The following is a 20432-nucleotide window of genomic DNA, read 5'->3' as shown; positions in this document are numbered from 1 at the left end:
GTTGATTAATATAAAATACAAAAGAAACTAATGGATACCTGACTAATGTGGAAATACTGAATCGGACGAATCTATACGTCATGACTTTGATTGAGATTCGATAAAAAGAACTGATAATTTTAATTAATGTAGATGGACTTTTGTAGACGTATCTGTTTACTGCGCAATATCCATATCATTACCACAGATTATTATATACATCTGAAATATAGTCGCATTTTTTTACCTACATTAAGGTAAAAAAAAATGGGAATACTAAGGGGGGCTGTAACATCAGAAACATCCACATTCGAGGCATTTTTAAGGTGACACTTACGCTGGAGAAGGTTTTGGAGAGCCCTCTAAGGTAGTACGGTCACGTCATGCTGCGACCATTAGACCACATGACAAGAACAATACTTGACATGAGTACCCAGCACAGAAGAGACGCGGAAGACCCCGTCTCACATGGATGTCTGTTATTAATAAGAATTTAGAAAACGCCGAAATAACACCCCAAAACGTACCAGGACAGACCTTACTGGCGAAGATTTACCAGACGGACCGACCTCTAAAAGAAGAAAGAAGAGGTATAAAAAAATTAAATGAACAAAACTGTGAAAATAGTTATCTTCTAATATATAAAATTCTCATGTCTTTGTAACATTAGTCCTCAGAAACGGCGTGACAAATTTTTATGAAATTTTGTGTGTATTATCTGTATAAGAATATAGTATCTGCAGGTCTGAAAATTGGTGATTACTAGAATATTTTTTTTAATTTTTAGATGGATTTTTTATTTGAATAATATTATGTGTCAGCATTAAAAAACTTAGATACAACCCTAACTTTTAATCGTCTACCATAAACTACTATTTTTAATAGCGATATTAATTTATATGGCAAACAACGTTAGTAGTTTTTAACTTATAAAAATAAAAAAATAATTAATATATCTGAGGCATTACTCGTTACCAGAGTTCTACTTCAAAACATTGTTCATCCATAAGACTGAGTTACCCCTCAGTCTTATGGATTATAATGAAATGGTGCACCCGCCTGCGCTAACGGTTACGCTGGCTGGGCACCGGTAGAGGATGATAAGGACAAGTCAGTTAACCCATCGTGCTAAATTCAACTTGAACTTATCACGATGGTGTCCAGGCGGAACCGTGTCAAGTCAACCTGACAGTACATTGCTATGAATGTGTCCCCTTCCCCCCTGGGTACCTCAGTCAGACCTACTTCAGCCGTTAAGCTGTTGTCTTTGGAAACTGTGTTTCGGTTGTAGGGTCAGATTTGTGAAAATACAGACTAAGAGACGTGACATCTTAATCCTCTGGAATATCAAGGTTTAAGCTGTATCACGGGCATGATATTGTACATGATAACGTGATGTCTGTAGTATCGTTCATATGCATCAGCGTCGGTTACCGCTTACCATTTGTTTCAATGGATGACAATGGTATGTTTGACTCGTCTGCGCTAACGGTTTACACTGGCGGGGCACCTGTGAAGAATAATAGGATGAGCATGAGGTCAGGCCAGTTAGCCCATTGTGAGAAATTCACTAGGTACTTATCACGATGGCTTCCAGGGGAAGACACGACATGATCTAGCAATAGACCCTATCAGTCCACATTACTAACAATTCTCCCCCCCCTCCCCCTTACCATTGGGTTAGCCATCTTGTTTTCTAATTACACTATAAAACGTTTTAATTGCTCTGCGCTACTGAACCCTAACATCAGCCAGACATATGCTATCATCGTGTATAGATATTAATCTGGTTTGGCTTGGAACTTTAGAATCGATTATCTTGTATCTAATTATATGGTAGGTATTTAAAAATACAATATACAGGGTGTAGTTTTTTCAGATGCTCTGCAATTTAAAACGCTCACACTGCAATTAATAAGTACTAAAATCGAGTACCTAAAGGAGGCTTCTTTAGGTTTCATCATTATCATTCAACAACTGATGATGAAGTTTGAAGTTAAGCCAGTCCTCCAAATGGTAAGTCACTACCAACATCATACTCTTCATGAAGGTGGACTCCTGGTCGAACGGGGTGGTGATCGCCGTCGTCAGTGCCGTAGACAATCCATATTTTATATTTATAATAATAATCTCAGGACAATTCGCACAGCGCCATCAAGACCCGAGTTAAGCTAGCTAAAGCTTGTGTTATGGGCACTAGATAACTGATACAAGTACATAGGTAATTTTTTTTCGTTAATACATACACATTATAGAAAACACCCAGACCGATACAAACAACCACACTCATGAATACAAATGTTTGTGCCGTGCGAGGAATCGAACCTGCGACCATTGTACGTAAAGCGGTGTACTAGACCGCTAGACCACCGAAGTCATCAGATAATATTATTATTACTTACGTATATTAGTCTATAAGGTATTTTATAATATGATCCATTATTACGGGCCACGACCAGAGTGGTCGTCATCGGTCGTCAAGAGCTACATACACTTTAAACTACACTAAAGAAGAAATAAATGAATAAATAAGTGTTCGTCGTTTATATACATGACACCGAGTACCTACATCAAACAATTAATTTTGACTCTCATTCGAAAACAATTTTAGTAATGAAATAATTACATTTTTTTTGTACAATATCTTTATTGCATAATGTGTATATTTCAATTTTCTAGAAGTTTTCGATCAAGAGGACGTGATTGATGAAATTACGTTCTAATTCGGTGATAGGTTATAAAAATTAAACAACCGAATTTATAAAATCTCTTTTACTTCGGTGACGTAAACGATTCAGTATTTATATATATTTACTAGCTGTCCCGGCAAACGTTGTTTTACCTTAAAATAAAATAAAAATTTAAGGTGGACTACCCCTAACATTTAGGGGGATGAAAAATAGATGTTCGATTCTCAGACCTACTCAATACGCTCGCAAAATTTCATGAGAATCGGTCAAGCCGTTTCGGAGTGTCACACTTTTAGTAGTTTGGTGTTAAAATAAGTTAAATAAAATCCGGGTTGTGTGAAAGAATATAATTATGTGACATAATTTATGTAATATATGTATACTGTTAGCACTGTAGTTCATAAGGAGGTTCTTTGTCCATACACAAAATCGCACAATTTAGCATCTAGTAGCACCGAATACCACTGCCCTTGAGTATTCTGCGTCACACGACGGCAGTCGACACGGGTACTAGCGGTGTAGGCCGTTTAGCACTCAGGTCATGCGGTGTTCCTGCCCGGAGATTTGAACCCTGGAATTACAGAAATAACTGCTACTTTTATAGCCGTCCATAAAACCCTCACTTGTGTTAGCGATGACGCCTTTCATTCCAGAAGCGAGATGAAATGGTGCAGATGGTAATGGCACTAAGCTATGGCTCTCAAAGGTGAGGTAGAAGAGAATAAAGATGGAATAGCTTCAAATAGCTCATATTCTCCTAACTAATTAATAACTATAAACTGATTGTATTCATTAATTACAATTAATTCAACTAGTAGGTAGATGAAAAGCATTTCTATTGTGCAATTACATTGGTATAAATGACATTATGGTATAGTACTATGCTATAGTTATTTTAAGCGTACAATTAGTAAAAACAGTAACAAGTTGTATGGCAGGAACATAAGTTAATTAAGCAGAAAACTTAAGGTCTAGGAGATATAATAGATAGATACAGCTATATAGTGATACAAATTAGTTTCTATATATCAGTGCAATACTCACCCAATTCGGGGTTTATAATTCCTTTAAAAATGGTCTTGCAAGTATATACTAGTATATATTGCGAAACAGCAAAATAAAAACGCAGAATTCCAGCTTAAGAATAGAATCGGTAGCAGAAACAAGTACGTGTCCACCGTGTAGGTTAGCCAGGGACGAATGAATCTCGACCTAACACGTAGGTGCTGGACGGCTTCGATGTCCCCCCTCGCACCGGTCTCCGTTGCATCGCGAGATCGGCTTGCATTTAATAAACATACCGTGCAACTCGGGTTTGCTTTCGCATTTATTTTTATTTTATATAATTTTTAATAAAGTGCATAGTATGAGTAAAGAAGTTGTTACAGGAGGAGTATGGGAACGAAAACTGTGACACGAGAATTTTATATATAAGATAGGTTGCATTGAATGTAGTATAATTTTAAAGCCAACATATATGACGTCGTCTTTAAAATTGTCTCACACATTTGGTCATCACTGACATGCAACAGGTAGCATTGGCAATTATCCATAACAGTACACTTATAATATAATTTTAAAACGAATCAACTCTCTCCAATAAGGCTCACAATTATAATTAGTCTTGTATTATATTATTCACCAAAGTACAAATAGTTCAAAAATTGGTTCAACTTTTCTTTCAATTATAAGTGGTTACTTAATTACAATAAAACACTTTTTTTTTAATTATATATATTTTGACTCAAAGACAACACTTATCCAAAGCCGCGGGTAAAAGCTTGTCTGATATGATTATGATACAGGACAGTCGTAACACACTTCCGGGAATTCGACTTTGTTCTTCACGACGTCTAAAAAGATGGGCTCGAATATCAGTGGACCCCAGTCAGTGATACCATAAAACGTCAAGTTCTGGTTGTACTGAAAACAGAAAAAAACTTATTTATAACTGGCCAATTATTGCTGGAACCATAGAAGAAAAAGAAAAAAGAAACTAGCTGACTCGGTGAACTTCTTTCACCAACAATACACTCTACGATGGTCTTGGTGATCTAGTAGAGTATTAACATACCGCTACACTTTCGAAGGTTGCTCGTTCAATTTCCCGCATGACACTAACATCTTGTATTTATGACATAGTATTTTTTTTCTGTGTGTTTTCTATGTATGTATTAAAAAAATATTTAAGTATTTCTGTCAGGCATTTAGTACCAATAGCACAAGCTCAGCTTAGCTTGGGATTGCGTGACGCTGCGTGAATTGTCCATGGTTATTAGAATTCTCTATATATATAACTCAAAGGTGACTGACATAGTGATCTATCAACGCACAGCCCAAACCACTGGACGGATCGGGCTGAAATTTGGCATGAGGGTAGATAGTATGACGTAGGCATCCGCTAAGAAAGAATTTTGATTAATTCTACCCCCAAGGGGTTAAATTAGGGGATGAAAGTTTGTATGACACTTTGACAATTTTAAACCGATCGGGCTGAGACTTTGCATAAAGCTACTATGACGTAGGCATACCCTAAGAAAGGATTTTGATAAATTTCACCCCTAAGGGGATAAATTAATGCGGGCGAAGCCGCGGGCAAAAGCTAGTTATATATATTAGTTGTATGTAATATGTTATCGTATGCTTTTCGGCACTCGACAATAAAATATTATGCCATTGCATTCAAATGCTTGTCTCACAATGTTATTTGAAAGAATATCCTTGTCTTTCTAGTATATTCAATAATCTTTTAACATCACTTTTCTTCCGATGGTCGCGGGTTCGATTCTTCGTACGGTACAAACATCTGTTTTCGTAAGATTGGTTGTTTATATCGGTCTGGGTATTTTCTATGCATATTATGTATGTATTTATAAAAAGTCTATGTATTAATATCAGTAGTCTAGCACCTATAACATAAGCTCTGCTTAGCTTGGAACTAGATTTTGCTGTGTAGATGCAGGAGAATTCGTCTTGAGTTATTTACTTATTATTATTATATTTTATTAATCTCGAACTTCGTTCTGTCTCTCTTTACCCTGTTTTCTTCTTCGTTAAAACTCTACCGGGATTCAATGCCTCTTTTCTTATGCCGTCAGCTTGTTTTCCATTCCATATAAAATAGAAAACGTTAATTTTAATAATTATATAAAAAAAATGAAGCTAATACTTACTAGAGCTCTTACAACTTGTGTTATGTTATTAGATGGCATAAACGTCAATTTGTTTTGAGAACCCGGATGGTCTATAACCACTGTGACATGCATATCCTGTGTATGTGTGTTTTTGAATATCTGAAACAATTATATGTATTCGTATTTATTTGTACCATCAAAAATATAAGCATGCACGCCTGAAGTACAAGAAATTGCGTGATCGGGTTGCGCACACGCTTTCTTCTTCATTATATATATATAACATTATTATATGCATAATATATAACATTATTTAAAAGAAATACCGGTTATTTGCAGCGATATATTTTATACTACTTAGTAGTAAACTAATACGCTACAATATTAATGCGCAAAATGATGCAGCTCGCATCACCAATGTCTAGAATTCGGGGGAGCTCAAACAGCATCCTAAAAACTGTTGCAAATATATTTGATTGTCCGCTGCAGAGGCACTGGCTATCGTTGCATTGTGTACCCAGTGCCTCTGGACACAGATATATGAATTAAGTATATATCATCTGCTTCTTCCTTATCCCATTTATTTGGGGTCGGCGTAATATTTTTTTCATTCATCCCTGTTCGCAGTCATCTCGTTATTTACTTCCTTTCTTTCCATATCATTTTTCAAACAGTCCATCCATCTCTTTTTCGGCCTTCCTCTGCCCTTATAACCATCCACATTCATATGTAATACCTTTCTTAAAATATTATCCTCGTTCCTACGCCTTACATGTCCATACCATGATAGACGATTACTCTTCAACCTCTCTGACACCGGTGCCACTTTCATACTTCCTCTAATGTATTCATTCTTTATCTTATCCATTCTTGTCACATCACACATCCACCTCAACATTCTCATTACAGTTGCATGCAGTCGACTTTCATCCGACGCCTTTACATATCTATATCTGTATATTATAAGTTACTAATATACTTTTATAAGAGGTTTACTAACACAATATGGATGTAATCCGTAAATAAATGAAATCGCTGAACTGTGTCTTAGAATTATTGTTTACTTACATTAATATTACAAGCTATTCGATTACGCAGAAACGTTCCTGTGGAACGGTGGATAATATTATTGACATGTGAATCCACGTCGAAACCAATCAAGACGTCGTGCATCACAACTGAGCCTGTTACTCTAACCGTAGCGGTACCATCGATGTTCCAGCTCCAAATTTGGTTGATACTGCTTGATATCTCCAACCGCTGTATAGATATTGTGAAGCCGTTCCGGAAGTATATAGTACCGACTATTGGCCAGTGTAAAACTTCCTCACTGTAAAAATACATATATATTATATAGCTAGTAGAGTAGCTGTCTTCCCTCCGATCGATCCTCCGTCCAATCCAAACGGGGGTCAAAATTACGATGGCCTGAGCCGAGGTTCGAACCCCTAGCGGTGTCCTTAGACTAATGTCGTATCCGTCAGGCGGGAGTTGGCCTTCAGCCGCTCAATAAGTCCTTCCGCTGGTTTGGAGTACCATCTGCACTCGTCCCTTATCGTTCGGCGAAGCTGTATAGGCCAATTGCGAACAACAGCATTAGAGTAGCCCGAATAAAACAGTAGCTGTTAAATTGGATCGTGGTTATAAATTCATCCCCGATTCACCCCGCCCAGATTATTTTTTAAGATAAAAGATTCTAGAAGATCAATATGTAATCTTGGAGACGGAGAGTGTCCGTCTCCAAGATTACATATTGATTTTATGAAATGGAATAGCAAACAACCTCACTTATTTTTACTGTCAGAAAAATAAATAAGACAGAGACATAATACATGTAAAGTCAGACAATCCTATTTAGTTTAATCGTGCTTAAATTAATATCACTGCAAATTGACGGACATTTGACCATGGAGAAAACTATTAACTACAGATTTTTTCAATTTTTTAATCATAAACATGTATACGGAAAATATAGTCGTTTACTATTAAGATAATATTTTGAAAGATATGCACGAACAGACTCGATACAAACACAAATATTATTTATTCTCCATTAAAATTTGGTGCTCTCATGATCGCGCGTGAAAGAATGTATTGTATAAAATCAGATTTTCTTTTGGGTTTAACTTGATAGTTCCGATAGTTTTTATTGATTACAATATTAGAGGCTAGTACAGTAGAGCGCCGATTATCCGAACGTCGATCATCGAATGACCGCTTATGCGAACTATTACGCCAGGATAGCGAAATTATAGACTGATGAATAATAAGGCTGACGGCACTGCATGCACCTCATCATCTACAAGTTCAGATAATGAAGATGGCAACATAATTGGTGCTTCTAAAGCGTTTACTTGCTTAGATATTGCCTTGCGTTGGTTTGAAACACAAGCTGAATGCGAGCAGTATCAAATATCTGTCCTTAAAAAATACGTTTCTTAGCGGCTCGTAAGCGGGTAGGCATGCTTCGGCAGACGACGAATGAAGATTTTTTTGGGTTTCATTCACTTGTACTTAAATATGTATGGCTGAATCAATATAGTTCGATTATCCGAAAGTACCGTTTTTCCAAACACTCATGTCTCCAAATTAGTTCGGATAATCGACGCTGTACTGTATATACATAAACGAAAACATACTCTATGTCCATTGTAAATTCGGGTATTTTTAAATTGCACCATCCTATCTCCTCCACTTCTCTCATGGCCTCATTTATTACCCTCCGCATGTAACCTCTGTGGTCGACAAGGTTTACATTGCGTACTGAAAATAAAATAATAATTATAATATAACATTTGAGAGCATTGGTGTCTAGACACCACTGTTAGTGCGGCTTACTTATCCACATTAAAGGTCATCAAATGTTCTTGAATCGAGCTTATAAAATGTATCTCAAAGGTGGTCTATCGGTTTAGTGCACCTCTTTACTATTACAGTAATATAGATTATACATTAGAATAATACATAGGTTATAAATTTCATGCGGCAATCAACAGCTAGTACTATATTATATTATGTAGCATCGCCACTGCGTCGTTGCGAAATTGTGTAATGGGCCGTTAGTCCTAGATATATAGTAACACTTACCTGCTGTTTGGCACAGACAAACAGTAGAACTTATTAATATTGTAATTAATACTAAATATAATTTGGTCATGATGGAAGCGATGTTCCTTTGAAAGAAATCTGTATTGAAGTAACATCTTTATTATTGTATTCTTAATCATATTGATAAACATCAACTTTATTGATAATAACCAAATTTATAATTAATCTGATATACCAGATAATATATGTCCAAATTATTATAATACAGTTTATACAGCGTGTTTTATCTTTTAATATCTAAAAATTAAATTACTATTTAATTAATTATTTTGTTTAATTACGTAAAGAAATGTTTTTATTCTGAAATAAATAAATGAGGTAAAATGAGGATATTTTATACATTATCTTTTTAGTATAAAATATCCTGATTTTACCTCATTTATTTATATGCTATAATAGTAATACAATTCAATCAACTTAAATTACATTATATTAAAAACAAGTACTAAACTCCAAAACTAAAAAAAAATTGTAGTAATTGGATCTTATTTCAATTCTGCAGATCGATTTGCTAATCGGCAAAGGCCTCCTCCAATCGTAGTGCCTCAATACCTTGTAATTTCACTGCCATATCTCACCCTTGAACTGAACAGTTTAAATGAGTCAGAGATACCCCATGCAGATGACTTTATACAAAGTGTCTATCTTGGCTGTGTATATTTGAATCACATGTAATGTGGGGCGATACTATCTTTTTCTCTCAAATTATTGGTGTTTTTTTAATACTTAATACTAGTATAAGCTGGCGGGGCACCAGTTAAGTATGATAGGATGAGTATAAAGTTAGGTTCATTGGACCGTCGTGACGAATTAACCAAGAAGTGAGCACAACAATTTCTGACTAGGTGGACCGCCCAGAGGTAGACCCAGCATGGCAAATTGCTAGCAGTAAGGAGAAAGGGGATTATTAATAATGTGGACTGATGATCTTATTGCTAGTAATGCATCATGTCAGGTTGACCTCCACGCAGTTCCCCCTGGAAACCATCGTGATAAATTCTTGGTGAATTTGTCACAATGGGCTAACTGACCTGACCTCATGCTCATCTTATCATTTTCCACTGGACCTGCCAATGTAATCTATTAACGCAATCAGGTGCACCATTCCATTATCATCGATAAAATAAATTGCTAGCTGTAAACTATTAGTAACACTGGTCGTGTTACTAATAGTTTTTTTTAGTTTACACAAGTTTTTATTTCGTCCAGATTAAACTAGTAATGGGATAGCAAATAAAAAAGGCACCTTCTTTTTTCCTTTTCTTTATTTGGAGAAAATCCTTTATGGACACTCGTTCAACAAGGCGTGGGCAAGCGGGTACTGTGAGACCCCTACTCATTAAAAACCCTTACCCCTAGACCTCTATGACTATCGTTAACGATACAAAAACCTCAAGCTGTGTAAATATTTACAAAAAAATAACTTAATATGAATATGGTAACAAAAGGCGACCTCAAAGCAATCTCTTTCAGACAATCTGTACAAAACGTTACTTTACTTTTTAGCTTGTATTATGTCCTGTAAAGTGAAATAAGTAAATATATACACGTGTATATAATGAAATTGCTCAATCCACATTAATGTTGGTGTCAAAGTAGACGATTATCGTGACAACATTGTAAACCACTCTCGCGTTCTGTGACACGGCATGACACCTGTCAAAAACTGTCGATTTGCACAGACCTTTGTCAGTTCAGATCTGGGTGACAGGACACGGGGAAAACTGTTGTATAGTGCTAGTGAGAAGCTAATCGCGTTTCTGATATATGTAATTATTTACTAGACGACCTCAGTGGTCAAGCGGTTTAGTACACCCCTTTATTTCCGACGGTCGCGGGTTCGATTCCTCGAACGGTACAAACATTTGTATTCATAGGTATGATTGTTTGTATCGGTCTGGGTATTTTCTATGTTAATTACGTATGTACATATGTACAAAAAACAAATATAAACATTTATATCAGTTGTCGGGTACTAGACAACTGATATAAATGTTTATATTTGTATAACAAAAGTTTTGCTTATCTTGGAACTAGATGGCGTTGTGTAAATAGTTCAGGTGTGTGCTATTACTTATATTCAGTGTTTTAAGTTTTTTTACGTAAGTAAGTCACCTTACATAAGTAAGGCTAAACCCCTAGACCTCCAAGGCCGTCAATAAAGTTCATTTCTTATCTTTGATTCTGTCTAAGTTACAATTGGTGATGGGAAAACTTCACTGACTTAAAAAATGACAACATTGAGACTTAAAAGCGATCGCTTGCGCTTATAACTTGCGTATTTATTGCGGTTGACACCTGAACCTCTTGGCATACTAATGAAGTTTTTGTGTTAACCCTTTCAAATTTAAAGGGATTTAATATGTCAGATCCTACTTAATGTAATGTGAATACATGATTTTGAGACTTAATGCTGAACTAACTAAGATTACTAGGTAAAGGGTTAGTGATACAAATGTGATATTCTTTTTTAAATTAAAATTACAGTTAAGGGTGTTTGTGGTCAACATTGATGTTAATTTGTAAATTTGCTACGATGAGTTAATTTTTTTATTGTGTGGATTTTTTATACTAGGGTAGCAAACTAGCATACGGCTTATCTAATGGTAAACAGTTAGCGTAGCCTATTGAATCCTGAAACAGCAGCGGTGTCATGTGTGCGCTGACAACCCTGAAGGTGACCCTTCTTGAAATCTCACGCTTTAATCTCACGAGAAAACCTCGGCAGATAATTCGTTACACTATATAGTTGTCCCCGAGAGGTAGCTTACCCGAGAGGTAGGTAGGTACCTGGGAGATCTGGATCATGGACAATTCTTATAGCATGTCTCTAAACAGAGTCAAAACCGAGCTAGTCTCCAGGTGCTCCAGGCTAAACATGAGAGCAGCACTCTTTATGCGGGCGAACCTGTGACTTACATAAAAGGAGTCTCTAAATCGCAGTAATATACCGCTTCGCTTTATTCACGGTATAAGGTTAGAGTACTCAACTCTGACCTTTTTGGCTGCCAGCATAACTTTTTCTTCGAGGTAAGTATAGGTTGAAATCTTCAAAAGACCAGTGGGGACTGGTTAATCATACGATACTTAAGTACCTATTTAATCAGTTGTTTAATACCCATAACACAACCTCAGAACTAGATTCGTTATGTGAATTATTCAGGGTTATATTATTATAATCTGTTCTTTTTTTTCAGTTGGTAGAACATAACTACTATTTTAATAATAAAGGACACACTTGGCTGCACCGAATACTATAAAAGCATTAAGATTTAAACGTTCGGCAATAAAAAAGGAAATAATATGGCTGTTTAACATTGTATTCATGTTTACTGTTCGCTTTACGAGCATTAAAAAAAGTCGATAAACTTCATCGAATACGAATTGCTGAAATAAAACGGTTAAGTGTGAACTTATTGATGGCCCACTAAGGTATAGCAAGACTTGTGTTACGACATTATTTTTGGTCTACTCTAATGCTGTTGGCCGCAGCGGGCCTTTACAGCTTCATCGGACGATAGGGGGCAGGTGCAGAGGGCATTCTAAACCCGCGGAAGGATATATGGAGCAGCTGAAGGCCAACTCCCGCTTGACGGACACGACTTTAGTCTGAAGGCACTGCTAGGAGTTCGAACCTCGGCTCAGTCCGTCATAAAATTGATCAACGTTTCAATTGAAGGGGGGATCGATTGGAGTGGGTAGTACTAAATATGTGTATGGTCTTTTATTGACGATGATGGAATAGTTCTCTCATACGCGTTAACGGTATACGCTGACGGGAAATTATTAGAAATTGATGCTGTTTATATATTTTATCGAATTAGGTGTTATTTTGCTTAAGTCCATTTCACTACTGAATTTATATTATTTTGTTTAATTCCGCTACAATTAGTATGTGTGAAACCGGTTGAACGGTTGAACCGGTGCGCGGTTTCAGAGGAGCTTCTTCCCGCGTAAACTTAGGTTGTGGAATGAACTTCCTGCCGAGGTTTTCTCACGAGACTACAGCATGGGGTTCTTTAAGAACCCCATGCTGTAGTCTCGTGACACCCCTAGTATTTCAGGCGTCCATAGGCTACGGTAACCATTTACCATCAAATGGGCCGTATGCCTGATTGCCACCATATAGTAGTATAAAAAAAAATAAAAAAAATGTGTAAAACCACAAATATTCAGGTGTTCTGATGTATGTCAATGATCACTTTCACTGTTCGTTATTCTCAGCCTGTTCAGCTAAATTTGGTAGGAGCCTGCTAGTGCAAGTTTAGGTTCACGTTCTATTATAGACCTTAGTACAGTTCTAGACAGGCTAAGATCTTTTGGAAGATTGTAGAGATATTTCGCTGGTAAACCTCGCGCTTCAACTTCGGATAGCCAATTTTAGTCAATTCAAAAGTCAATAAGACGTAATTTGCCGTAATTTTGCCGTTTAGAATAACAGCAATTATATATGTATATATATAAAGGGATGGAAGTCACTGAAATAGAAAGTATATATTTATCACATTTTAACATAAGGTTTTACGGGTATTTCCATGTCAGCAATCTACATGGGGCAGTGCAAATATGGCCAAAAGTATGTTAGTTCAATTATTAATTATTAAAGTTAAGTTTCATTTTTATATTTTATTTTATTAGTACCAATTAGTGTAGAATTGTGTGTAAATAAAAGTACATAGTATAACGAATATCCTATACATATCCTTACTTCCTTGCTCTCTAAGGGTTGTTAATAGATATTAAATAGAAAAAATTAAGCACATTTGGTGTTGCCAAATGTGCTTAATTTTATCTAATGAATGATGATAGATATATCATTCATTTGTTTAGGGTTTAGCCCATGTTAAATTCGAAACATCAATTTTCTTTTAATAATACTTGTGATATATTTACACAATATTCTTACATAACGTCAAATAGAGTATAAAAAAGTTGAAACTTAATATATTAAAAGCAGAAGAAGATTGTTAAATGTTAGTAAAAAGTGGAAAGTCTATCTTTTTCCTCGTGGTACAATCTATCTTTGTAACTTTCAGTGAAATTTGTTCAACCGATTAGCAGTGAGAGCTAACAAACAGAACATAATTTATTTGTAATATTAACATGAATAAAAAATATACTGAGTCTTTATACTTATCATGAACGTCAAGTGTAATCGAGTTAAAAGTGGTGCCAAAAGCTACCCAACTCGGGAGAGATTTATTTGAATCTGACCTAATTTTTTTTATTTTAAAAACACAACGCCAAAAATAAAATCGCTGATCGCACTCAGTGGGGCGTGACAAAAACAATGTGTACGAGAATATCTATTTTTAACAAGCATACTGCAAACTGAAATTATTTATATGTATTGTATTTTATATTGACTTTAATGAGATGAATTGAGTCAAGAACTGACTGAACTGACTGACTGAACTGTCTGCCTGATTATGTCTGGCTGTCTGGCTGCCGTCTATTTGTAATATGAAGATGGATTAAGAATAAGACTAATTTAATTCAACAAAATTAACTATAGCTGTTAAAATATATACATATATTGTATACTATACATAAATTGTTAACTTTTTAGACAGAGATAAAAAAATAACTCTATTGCACCACAAAACTCATACAAGACTTATATAGGCAAAAGATATTGATGTACAAAAGGTGGCCTTATCTTATTTGTCGTAAGCTATATATATAATATACCATCAAAAATCAGAATAGGTCTGCATAGGCGGAGTAGCGCCGCGCCGTCAAAGTTGTGGGAGATTGATAGTCCATTCCCGTAACCCTAGTAAAAGGTTAAGAGAAGCAAAAAACACTTTAAGGGAGAGAGAGAAAGGAGAGAAAATGTCTCTAGGTATTATGTCCGCCAACACATGGCATAACCTTTTCCATGCAGAAGAGGAAGCGGCATTACACATCCTATGTGGTTGTAGCCCACTCATGCATAAACAAAATATCTCCTTTGGAAAGTGCACATTATCTTGCGGAGATAAAAACCATCGCTAAAAATATCCCAATCTTATCCTAAGTATATCCTTCAATTCCTGTCCCTTACGGGTCTAGGTAGCAAACTTTGAAAAAAAAAGAGCTCCGTAGATCTAATCTATGCAGGTCGCTCGCAGTACTACAGGTTTTTTTAGCATCTGACAATAGCGCAAAACTCTCAATAAAAAAAAATGTCAGCCATGAGCATCTTTATTTGTATAAATAAGTAAATTTAACCCGTATAAGTAATTATTTTTGGTAGATCCTCGAATATTGTAACAACAAACGTGTTGTGGCCACATCGGATTGGAAAATGATTCCCGTAAGCGATTGAACTGCACAATTTGATTCCACAGACGGACGGATCCGCCATAAATATTCATGGTTGTGGCTGCATGCTGCGATTAATTGAACATCTGCAGACCCGCTTCCTGATTGCATACTGTTTATTGAAGTGGTTTGTTTGGGTTCGTCTTTTGCATTCTCTAGAACTCCCAGTGTTACATTGTCTGGATATCTCTCGATGTTACAACTGGAGCATAATGTAATTAGTTAGAATAACATTGTTGAGTTACTTATTTTTGTTGTCTTTGAAATACGTTTCAGACTTTGAATATTTTTATATTTGAAAGGCCATAGATTGTTCACATAGAAAATGTTGATTAAAATCGGTAGATTTTTTGACAATTTTGTTCTTTTGTTCAATTCTATTTCCTCAGGAAGTCCTGATTGCACGTTATTGAAGAAGTTTGTTTCGGTTCGTCTTTTGCATTGTCTGGATATCTCTCGATGTTACAACTGGACAACTGGAACTGGAAATGTAATTAGTAACAATTTGGTTGGTTTATTTATTTTTGTTGCCTTTTAAATACGTTTTAAATATTGAATATTTTTATATTTGATATAATATATTCATAGATTGTTACTATAGAAAATATATGTTAAAATCGGTGGATTTTTTTGCCAATTCTTCAATGCATACTGCTTATTGAAGTGGTTTGATTGGGTTCGTCTTTTGCATTGTCTGGATATCTCTTGTTGGTACTACTGGGTAACAATGTAATTATAAAGTATAGTGTTTCATTCTGTAATCATAAAGGCATAGGATTTAATTGATTTTTTTTTATTTTGTTGCCATTGTGTAAATATTAAAAATTCCTTATTGTATTTGAAAGAACATGTTCGTAGATTGATATCATAGAAAATGTACATCAAAATCGGTCAGTTCTCTCTCTCAATCCTAATCCTAAAGGAATTTGGATAGTTAGATATTAATAAATAATATTTCGTATTTTTTATAAAAACGAGCAGATTCACATCTGCTTTCACATTTCAAATAGGTTTCATATACAAAATTTATAATCCCACGATTTCGAAACGCCAGAAAAATGGCGATATGTTCATGTCATGAATTATGATAACGGAACGGGATTTCAATGAGTTATGCCGAATGTGACCATCTGTCCTGTTTTGGGTGGGACAGTCCAGCTTTCTGTATGTTTGTTTGACTGTTCCTAGCACAGGTAGAAATGCCCTTCTTCGGTAGACAGACTTTTGGTGAGTGTCTGTGTAAATACGAAAAAAAGAATACAAAAAGTGGGACACTTTTCAATGATATTTGTAATGAAATTACTATTTATGAAGTAAGAGATTACAAAACAATGCATTGTTTTGTTATCTCATTTACTTGAAAGAGAGACGTCTGTCCAGTCCTGTCTCCGCTGCCACCAGTCCTCCACGCGACGGTAAACCTTTTTCGTGACAGAAAAATCCTAATGCAATCTATATAGAAGTTTATCCTAATGCGTCTCTGCAAAAGTTTCACTTTAAAGCAAAAGGAACAAAAAATGATTATTAATTGTGTTCTCATATTTGTGATTTCATTCTGGCGCATGGCGTCCCACTGGGTCAATAACAATAAATGGTCACATTAGTGACGCCCCAAAATCGGATCTGATGGATAAATAATCGAATAATCGTCACGTTTCAATTAAAAATTGTGCGGTTGTCGCACTTTGTGAATATTTATTGGTTATTGAATGAAGCTGTTTCAGTGATATTCTCGGTAAGGTTAACATATTCAACGCTATTGTTTTCGGAAAACAAAAAGTAAAGATACTTATGGAAACTAGTCACCGTCGCTTATAGATCAATATTAAAGAATTTTACATATGTATGTACTTGATTAAAGATAAAGTGTTGTTGATTGTTGCGGGTAAGTGATACTATGTTGTTGGTCGAGACGATGTATATTACAGATGATAATAAACTGAAAATATGTACATAGAAATATTGATCTTATATACTAAATAACAATAGGAAAATGTAAGGTGGGGTGACACAGTTTAGACACAGCAGTGCTTAGTAGACAATATTGAATTTGTCTTACTAGGCATTATTAAATGCAATTATTATTTTGATGTATCTAGGTGACTGTGTCCCATATTGATTATTACATAGAAAGCATATTTAGTTTCGCAGTATAATATATAGTAGAAAGGCTACAACTAACTACACTTCTGTGATACTAACACGTGCTATACAGACATAAGCTAAGCTGTAACTGAGGAGCTAATTTGCAAGGAACCTAATACTGATTTTCAGTAAATCTGTAGTTGTAGCTTAAGAAAACAAATTACATTTATGTATGGAGGGGTTAGTTATATTTTTTTATACTACCATGGTGGTAAACAAGCATACAGCCCGTCTCATGCTAAACAACTACCGTAGCCTATGTATGCCTAAAACACCAGGGATGTCTCACGTCCGCTTTGCCGACTTTTAAATAACAGTAATATACCCGCCTTGAATCTCAAGTAATTGTTTAATAGTAATCATCTATAAATATCTAGTTACCTTCGCAATAATATGGCAATAATGTCGCGTAATGTGGCATATTTACATTAGGTGTATAATGCGGTAACATTAACGAGAATATGTTAATAGTTTGCCAGCAGATGTCGCTGCAGTCTAGACGATGGTTCCACAGGGTGTCTGGGGAGGTTTTATTTTCTTTTAACTGCACTGTGGTGCTTTAGTGCTATTAAAACTGGTTAAGACCGCATTGATCCCACAATGTAGGGTTCTGTTCTGTCTTGAAAAAGTTATTTATTCGTGAGTTTTTATTTAAGTTACCGTGACATCATTTGATAATGATAAATTAAATCAAGTTGATCAATGATCTAATCTGAGAGTAAACTTTGATATTGTTTTATGAAATGGTGCACCCGCTGGACTAACGGTTTTCGCTGGCGGGGCACCAGTGGAGGATGACAAGATGATCATGAGTTGTTAGTTAGCTCATCGTGATAAATTCACCACGAATTTATCGTGATAGTTTCCAGAGGGAATCTTGTACAGATCAACCTGACATGGTACATTGCTAGGCACTGGTTTGCTCTAATCACGACGATTGATGTAAATCAATCGTGATGTAAATCAACTGGTTGAGTGACTAAATAGGAGTAACCTATTTAGTCACTCAACCAGTTGATTGTGTACTCAAGATTTTGACTCTAATGAATTAGTGCTAGTTGGTAGTTTGTATCTATATATTTTAATTTAAAAATGTAAAGTTACGATTAAATTATTTAAAAGTGCAACATGTAAGTTTCTTGATCGTTCTTCTTGTGATGAGACAAGAGATGAGCTTTCAGAATGAGCAGTAGATAAAAAAAAAGCATGACTATTCAAAGTGCTCAAATGTTACTTTATTTGAGAGTGGAATTTTCTATTTTATTCTAAAAAAGGGTGTTTGTGAGGAATAGTAAAAATTAAGTAGAGTTTTACTGAATTAATTAGAGGTTTGAGGTCCTTGATGAGCTTTTGGGTTTTATCTGTGTTTATTTTATAGAATTAGGTGTTATTTTGCGGAAGTCCATTTTTTTACTGAATGGATTTATTTTATTTTTTAATTCCGCTACATTTAGCATGAAATCACAAATATTCAAAATTGTGAAGAACTCGAAATTTGATTTATATTATCAGGGAACAGAGGGGAAATAAATAGGAACTACCGGTATTTTAACACGTTTACCTAATTGGTAGGAGAACTCAACAGCGTTCAGTTAATAACTGCTGATGTTCTTGTTATGTGTCATGACTTAATTTTCTTTATATGTAAATCATTCAGTCCATTTGCAAGTCCGTACGTTACTACCAAGGTATTGCTTGGTAGTAACGTTTGGATAAGAAGTGTATTTTTTTCTAATACACTAGAAGATACTAACGTTACGCCTAATAATTTTCACGCGTTTTCGAATTCTCGAAAGCAATTAGACAAAAAGAAAGGGTTAATCGTTATTAAAAGTAACCCCATTAGCTAGACTCATTAGCGAATAATTCAACCGGTTCGAGAATTATTTCATCGGGTAGATTACAACGATGGTGCATGTTATGAGAGACAGCGGGTGACGCATCTAATTAAAGATGTATAAACGTCTTTTTAAATTATTTTTTTTTTATTCTTTAATGCACAAAAAACTTGTACAAAGGCGAGCTTAATGCCATATGGCCTTCTCCACCAGCTAACCTTTAGGTATACAGAAAGCGTTGTGGGGCAGTTATGTCAAAAAACAAACACAAAGTTACTAATAAATGTTATATAATATACATGAAATGCAAATAAATATATACAAATAATAATATATATAGTATACCCGATATTATATAATGTCATACATTAATGTTAAATATAGATAAATATAATACTAATACAATGCAATACAGTTATAACTCATTTTGGTGATTCAGAAGAAAATTAAATAATTTCTTTTTAAAAATGGGCTCACTCGATGCTTTACGCAGGTTTACAGGTATTAAATTCGAATGTATTATCAATTCCAGTTTTTCGAGAGTGGTGGGGCACAATATGGTGGCTTATGAGCAGTGACTTGGACAAAAAAGGCATTATACGAGCAGCCCGCGAATGTAACGGACGAGTTCTGAGCAGGTTTCTAATATGTGAACGTATAAAAAAATTTAATCCAACTAAATTTCAAATACAATTGATAAAATTTACTTATTTTATGTCCTCTGTATTATAGCGGATTAGTACTACGTCTTACCTCCGCTGGTCGGTTCGATTCCTTGCACGTAAACATTTGCATTCATGAGTATGACTGTTTGTATCGGTCTGGTTGTTTTCTATGTATAATGTGTATGTATTTACGAAAAACAAATATGTATATGTATCTGTATTAGTTATTCAGTACCCATAACACAAGCTCTGGCTAGCTTGCAAACAGATGGCACTAATGAATTCCTATGAAAAAAAAATATTGACGTAACGTACACTGTAATATTGAAGTTATGTACTAAGTAAAAACAGTAAAATATAAGGAGTAAGTAAGGACAGGTAAGATAGTTTGTGTACTTCTTAGTAGACAATATTTAGTTTCTCTGAGTGGTCTTAATTAATTACAAATACTGACACGATTATCAAATATATTACAAAACAGAATTGTATATATAATTATATATTATAAGCTTCCATAATTAATAAATAATACAGAATCTTTAGTCTCACGAACTCGGTGGTCTTGCT

At 35.1% G+C, this 20432-nt stretch overlaps 1 protein-coding gene across 1 annotated transcript; it reads right to left on the bottom strand.

Annotated features, from left to right (window-relative positions):
- Positions 1–4462: 4462 nt before the first annotated feature.
- On the bottom strand, positions 4463–10297 carry LOC131843530 (uncharacterized). Its single transcript, XM_059192199.1, has 5 exons — positions 10158–10297; positions 8443–8566; positions 6872–7133; positions 5843–5962; positions 4463–4592 (listed from the first exon to the last, which is right to left on the bottom strand). Exons 1-5 carry the CDS (start codon positions 10249–10251, stop codon positions 4464–4466), a joined length of 729 nt encoding a protein of 242 aa, XP_059048182.1. The 5' UTR covers positions 10252–10297; the 3' UTR covers position 4463.
- Between the last annotated feature and the right edge of the window lie 10135 nt (positions 10298–20432).

Source organism: Achroia grisella, unplaced genomic scaffold (genome assembly GCF_030625045.1).
Source record: "Achroia grisella isolate CSIRO2021 unplaced genomic scaffold, CSIRO_AGI_Agris_v1 utg1086, whole genome shotgun sequence".
NCBI lineage: Eukaryota > Metazoa > Arthropoda > Insecta > Lepidoptera > Pyralidae > Achroia > Achroia grisella.
This window is presented reverse-complemented; position numbering and strand designations above follow the sequence as displayed.